A 7,500-nucleotide genomic window follows, 5' to 3' on the forward strand; every position below is an offset into this window, starting at 1 on the left:
TGGGTATTCCCTTTCTCCTAGGGTACAGCTGTTACACTACTCGTTGCGGTGCACTGTAGGATTGTTTGAGTTTACTGGATCTTCTGCACTATGTTTTCGGACACCACTACAAAATGGTGGAACCCCAAAATAGTGCACTATATAGTGAATAGGGTGCAGTTTTAGTCAGTAAGCGGGGCCTGATTTTAGCCACGCCCCTTTAAGAGCAGACAGAGAAACTGCATCTCTGTCCCTCATGGCCACATGGTGAGCAGTTTGATCCCATTGTTTTGAAGTAAATGTGTCCCAAAGTCTAGAAATCAGTGTGGAACATTAAGAATCGTCATATTTTCTGCAGTTAAGTACGTTTTAGTGTTTTAATGTGAAATATGATGACTTTGTGTGTGTAAAACTGTTCAAAGCTGTGTTTGCTGGTCATGTGCTGGCTGCACTTTTGAGCTCAAAATGAGCTAAAATTATCACTACTGAAACAGACACTATCAAAGCAGTCACTAATGGAACAGTCACTACTGAAACAGTCACTACTGAAGCAGTCACTTCTGGAACAGTCACTACTGAAACAGACACTACTGAAACAGACACTACTGAAACAGCCACTACTGAAGCAGTCACTACTGAAACAGACACTACTGAAGCAGTCACTACTGAAACAGTCACTACTGAAACAGTCACTACTGAAACAGACACTACTGAAGCAGTCACTACTGAAACAGACACTACCGAAACAGCCACTACTGAAGCAGTCACTACTGAAACAGACACTACTGAAGCAGTCACTACTGAAACAGTCACTACTGGAACAGTCACTACTGAAACAGTCACTATCAAAACAGTCACTACTGGAACAGTCACTACTGAAACAGCCACTACTGAAACAGCCACTACTGAAGCAGTCACTACTGAAACAGACACTACTGAAGCAGTCACTACTGAAACAGTCACTACTGAAACAGCCACTATCAAAACAGCCACTACTGAAGCAGTCACTACTGAAACAGTCACTACTGAAACAGACACTACTGAAGCAGTCACTACTGAAACAGACACTACTGAAACAGACACTACTGAAACAGCCACTACTGAAGCAGTCACTACTGAAACAGTCACTACTGGAACAGTCAGTACTGAAACAGTCACTACTGAAACAGCCACTACTGAAGCAGTCACTACTGAAACAGTCACTACTGAAACAGCCACTACTGAAGCAGTCACTACTGAAACAGTCACTACTGAAACAGCCACTACTGAAACAGCCACTACTGAAGCAGTCACTACTGAAACAGTCACTACTGAAACAGCCACTACTGAAGCAGTCACTACTGAAACAGACACTACTGAAACAGCCACTACTGAAGCAGACACTACTGAAACAGTCACTACTGAAACAGACACTACTGAAGCAGTCACTACTGAAACAGTCACTACTGAAACAGTCACTACTGAAGCAGTCACTACTGAAACAGTAACTACTGAAGCAGTCACTACTGAAACAGCCACTACTGAAGCAGTCACTACTGAAACAGTCACTACTGAAACAGACACTACTGAAGCAGTCACTACTGAAACAGCCACTACTGAAGCAGTCACTACTGAAACAGTCACTACTGGAACAGTCACTACTGAAACAGACACTACTGAAGCAGTCACTACTGAAACAGCCACTACTGAAGCAGTCACTACTGAAACAGACACTACTGAAGCAGTCACTACTGAAACAGTCACTACTGGAACAGTCACTACTGAAACAGTCACTATCAAAACAGTCACTACTGGAACAGTCACTACTGAAACAGCCACTACTGAAACAGCCACTACTGAAGCAGTCACTACTGAAACAGACACTACTGAAGCAGTCACTACTGAAACAGACACTACTGAAGCAGTCACTACTGAAACAGCCACTACTGAAACAGCCACTATCAAAGCAGCCACTACTGAAACAGCCACTACCGAAGCAGTCACTACTGAAACAGCCACTATCAAAACAGTCACTACTGAAACAGCCACTACCGAAGCAGTCACTACTGGAACATTTGGTAAGGTTTGGTTAGTGTTATGAGTTTTTTGGTCGTGACAATCTGAAATGTTAAATCATGAGTTTTAATATTATTGAGCTACAGAGTCACTCAGATCAGAAGGATTTCAGGCTAAACCAGCTGGGCTGAATGATTTATGTGAGCTGCTGAAAGCTGTGTGTTTTGTTTACCTGCCGTCCTGCCGGCTGAGCGTGTATCCGTATTCAGGATTCTGCTGAAACGTGACGTTAACGCCAACCAGAGGGGTTCCATCAGACGACAACGCCTGACCTCTAATCACACAAACACGACTGGAGGGAGACGCGGAGGGAGAGAGAGAGAGAGAGAGAGAGAGAGAGAGAGAGAGAGGAGAGAGAGAGAGAGAGAGAGAGAGAGAGAGACAGAGAGAGAGAGAGAGAGAGAGAGAGAGAATTAATAAAAATAACCGTGAAATTGCTTTCTTTTTCTTCAAAATCAAACAAGCAGTCTAGTTACTGGGAAAAAAACTTCAATCCAGATCAAATGAAAAGAAGATTGGAAAAAAAAAAAATGTGTGTGTGTTTGTTTGTGTGCATTTTCAGTACAAAAATCATCCTGATGTTGTCGTAAAACCAGAGAAAAACAGGACTAGACGACAGAATCAACAAATTTCTTTTTCATTTTTTAAAACTGAAAGAGAATTTCACACACACACACACACATGTATATATATATATATTGCTGTTTGTCGGAAGAAAACCTTGTATATTTGTCATTTCTCAGTTTTTGACATATCTGAAAATGCCTTTTGCCCTTTATATTGTGTGTAAATTCCATGATGATTCGACCAACAGAAACAACCCAAAATGACTTGGAAAGAAGTCTGGTGTCCATTGACATTAAAAGTAGTTTTTTTCCTTCTCCTGTACAGTTATCATATATATATATATATATATATATATATATATATATATATATATATATATATATATATATATATATATATATATATTAGTACATACAGCACATTATTACATATACATCATACACACATAGAACATATACACTGATGAGCCAGAACATTACAACCACCTGCCTAATACGCTGCTGGTCCTCTGTGTGCTGCCAAAACAGCCCCGACCCGCCGTGGCATGAACTCTACAAGGCCTCTGAAGGTGCTCTGTGGTATCTGGCACCAGCAGATCTTTTAAGTCCTGTAAGTTTTGAGGTGGAACCTCTCGAGATTGGACCTGTTCCAGCACATCCCAAACGTGCTCTATCGGTTTGAGAACAGGGAATCTGGAGGCCAGGACAACATCTAGAACTGTTCATCATGTTCCTCAAATCAGGCCAGTTGTACCAGTTGTGCGTAAGTTCAAACGTAGGCCAGTTGTAACGTTAGTGTTTAAGAAGTTCAGGTTTATCATTACTAAATGAGAACGAGCTGCAACACAAACTAGCTGTAGCGTTGAGTTTAGTAGTTACTAAGTATTCACACCCCTCAGCAGGTGTAAGTTTTGGGGAAGCCATCAGACACACAGAGAGCACAAAAAGACCAAAAACAGGACTTTTTTATGTAACTAAGCTTAAAACCCAAACGCTACACACCGTGATTTTACTTGTCTCTAACCATCGCCCTGGTTTAAACTCAGAGCTTCAAGCTAAACACTCCCAGCTCCAGCTCAGAGAGACTCAGCAGCTCAAACGGTTAAACTGAGGCTGCTGTTGTGTAGGTCAGCCAGAAACATACTGAAACAACTACTACTGAAACAGTTACTACTGAAACAATCGCTACCGAATGTCACTACTGAAACAATCACTACTGAAACAGTCACTACTGAAACAATCGCTACCGAATGTCACTACCGAAACAATCACTACTGAAACAGTCACTACCGAAACAGACACTACCAAAACAATCACTACTAAAACAGTCACTACTGAAACAGTCACTACCGAAACAGACACTACTAAAACAATCACTACCAAAACAATCACTACTAAAACAGTCACTACTGAAACAGTTACTACTGAAACAGTCACTACCGAAACAGACACCACCAAAACAATCACTACTAAAACAGTCACTACTGAAACCGTTACTACTGAAACAGACACTACCAAAACAATCACTACTGAAACAGTCACTACCGAAACAGTTACTACTGAAACAGTCACTACCGAAACAGACACCACCAAAACAATCACTACTAAAACAGACACTACTGAAACAGTTACTACCGAAACAGACACTACCAAAACAATCACTACTAAAACAGTCATTATCGAAACAGACACTACCAAAACAATCACTACTGAAACAGTCACTACCGAAACAGACACTATCAAAACAATCACTACTAAAACAGTCACTACTGAAACCGTTACTACTGAAACAGACACTACCAAAACAATCACTACTGAAACAGTCACTACTGAAACAGTCACTACTGAAAGTCACTACTGAAACAGTTACTACTGAAACAGTAACTACTGAAACAGACACTACCAAAACAATCACTACTAAAAAAGTCACTACCGAAACAGACACTACCAAAACAATCACTACTAAAACAGTCACTACTGAAACCGTTACTACTGAAACAGACACTACCAAAACAATCACTACTGAAACAGTCACTACTGAAACAGTAACTACTGAAACAGTAACTACTGAAACAGACACTACCAAAACATTCACTACTAAAACAGTCACTACTGAAACAGACACTACCAAAACATTCACTACTAAAACAGTCACTACTGAAACAGACACTACCAAAACAATCACTACTGAAACAGTTACCACTGAAACAATCGCGACTGAAAGTCACTACCGAAACAATCACTACTGAAACAGTCACTACTGAAACAGTCACTACTGAAACAGACACTACCAAAACAATCACTACTAAAACAGTCACTACTGAAACAGATACTACTGAAACAGTCACTACCGAAACAGATACTACTGAAACAGTCACTACCGAAACAGACACTACCAAAGAAACCTTCATTTAAAACCTGGTTTAGGTAGGTGTTATGTGTCAAACTGACGTCCACAGGAATGCTGGACCCAGGGTTTCCCTGCAGAACATCACCCAGAGCATCACACTCTCTCTTCCGGCTTGTCTTCTTCCCACAGTGCATCACTTCCCCAGATAAACGCCGCACACGATCCCAGCCGTCCAGGAGATGTAAAAGAAAACGGGACTGATCAGACCATAGGCTCTCTTTCCATCACTCTGAGGTCCAGTTCTGATGCTCGTGTGCTCATGTTAGCCACTTTTGATGGTGGACAAGGGTCTGCATGGGCGCTCTGACCAGTCTGTAGATACGCAGCCCCATACACAGCAGGGTGTACACTGTGCAGTGGAGTTTAGGCTGTTTTTGAATACTTTTTTGCCTTAATGCACCACATTAAAAATGTTTACACGCCAATGTTTGATGTCTCTCTGTTCAGCACAGCCTCACCGGAATGAGCTGACGGTTTTCTTTTCAATCTGACAAACTGTATCAACATATTGGACCCAAAAAACACATAAAATCTGATTTTTTACTATAAAAACATAAACATGCTTATTTAAAGACTGAAAGTGTAACCACAAATGTAAACATATCGTGGTAAAATTGAGATCAAATGAATTTACATGCATTGATTTACAACAAAAGCAGGTGCAGCCAAAGGTGCTTTTTTCCATTGTAGCTTTTTCAACTCTTCAGGTTTGTGTCCACAGTGACTCAGAGGGGCTACATTACAGGACTGCATTTCCATGGTGTGAGATTCCATTTTTGTCCACTTGGTGGCAGTGTTTGCCGCTCCTGCAGCCTTGTATGGCATCTGTAACTGTGGCAATGGCTTCCCATTTTGCATACTTTTACACACGGAAATATGTATCAAATTTAAATGAACCCAGCTGTCATGACAGCTGGGATAGGCTCCAGCACCCCACCGTGACCCAGAAGGATAAGCGGTTTAGATGATGTATGTATGTATGTATGTATGTATGTATTTAAACGAACCCATCTCAGTTTTTAATTGGTCTATCAACACCAAACAAAGCTAGCACAGCGTTTCAAGCCAGCACTTTCACCAGAATTTGACAGCAAAACTCGGCATGACTTTCTTTTCATGCTGTGACATCTTGAAGCGGCCATAGCGACTCTGAGGGTCACACACTTCTGTGAATTGAGCTACAGCGGCCTTTGTGTCGGCTCAGACCAGACGGGGTCGCCTTTGTTGGCCCAGCACACTGATCAGCCTTCCAACACCAGAGAACTTGTGGAGGAGAATTCCCGCTCTGCAATGTCTTCCGGGTTTCTCAAACGCGCTCCCGAGCGAGTCCAAAATGAATGGGTTAAGATGGAGCATCTGAGGAAAATCATAGTTTCTAAATGCTTAAACATTTTTTATGTAAAAAAATATTCATTTCCTGAACACAGAATATCATAAAACATTTTAACACTGCTGTTTTATTTTTAAGAGCTTTTAAACTCAAGTTATAGGAGTTTAAAATGGTGCCTTGTGTACATTCATGACGTCTGTGAGTGCAAACAGCCAATGAACTGCCAACCAATCAGCACTCAGAAGCATACAGGTGAGTTTTCTTAGCTTTTTTAGTGAAATACATTCTTCTACTTTCTAAAATTAAAGGAAAGTTCTGGTTCAGTCATTAGAAACTATTTTAACTTTTCGCTTTTAGCTGTTGAGCTCCATTCACTCCCATTCATTGAGGACTCGCTCGTGGGCGCCCTCTGCTGATTTGCAGTCCTGTTTTTGATATAACGGTAGAAATAGGAAGAGGCCAGGCTCCTCATAAACCGGCTGTGACAACACCCTGTCGCTGGTCTGTTGTCGGTCCCTCACCGTCAATCAGCACTCACCACCGCTGACCCCCACCAGCCATGTCATTTTGGAGAAGCTCCTATCCAGTCCTCTGGACATAACGATTTGACCTTTGTCAAAGTTGCTCAGATCTTCACAGCTGCCCATTTCTCCACAAACAACACGTCAACTCCGAGAACAGACTTTGCTGACCGTCTAATACAGGCGTATTTAATTAAAATTCAGTGAGGTCCAGTTAGAGAAAATTTCCTCAAATAAAGGTCTGAAACATCATAAAGTCTGACTTGCATCATGATTCAGTGCCACATTCTGTATACAGAAGTAGTTAAATCAACATCTTATGAAGTCGACAACTTAACGTCCAATCAAATAAAGTACAACTCAATAATATTTCAACAATATTTATCGTTTTCTGTCAGCGCAGCGGTCAGCTTCTTACTCGAATTTTCCTGTTCCACCTTAAATGGTGCTGCATTCAGCTTCTTATTCGAATTTTCCTGTTCCACCTTAAATGGTGCTGCATTCAGCTTCTTATTCGAATTTTCCTGTTCCATCTTAAATGGTGCTGCATTCAGCTTCTTATTTGAATTTTCCTGTTCCACCTTAAATGGTGCTGCATTCAGCTTCTTATTCGAATTTTCCTGTTCCACCTTAAATGGT

The 7,500-nt window shown here is 41.2% G+C and overlaps 1 protein-coding gene across 1 annotated transcript in view; it reads right to left on the reverse strand.

Annotated features, from left to right (window-relative positions):
- The window catches only part of LOC118814644 (teneurin-1-like), a 173,897-nt gene that overhangs the window by 43,842 nt on the left and 122,555 nt on the right, over nt 1–7,500 (reverse strand). Inside the window, 1 exon segment of the mRNA XM_036580344.1 lies at nt 2,207–2,326. Within this exon segment, the coding sequence (XP_036436237.1) occupies nt 2,207–2,326 (120 nt within the window).

This window comes from Colossoma macropomum, unplaced genomic scaffold (assembly GCF_904425465.1).
Source record: "Colossoma macropomum unplaced genomic scaffold, Colossoma_macropomum, whole genome shotgun sequence".
NCBI lineage: Eukaryota > Metazoa > Chordata > Actinopteri > Characiformes > Serrasalmidae > Colossoma > Colossoma macropomum.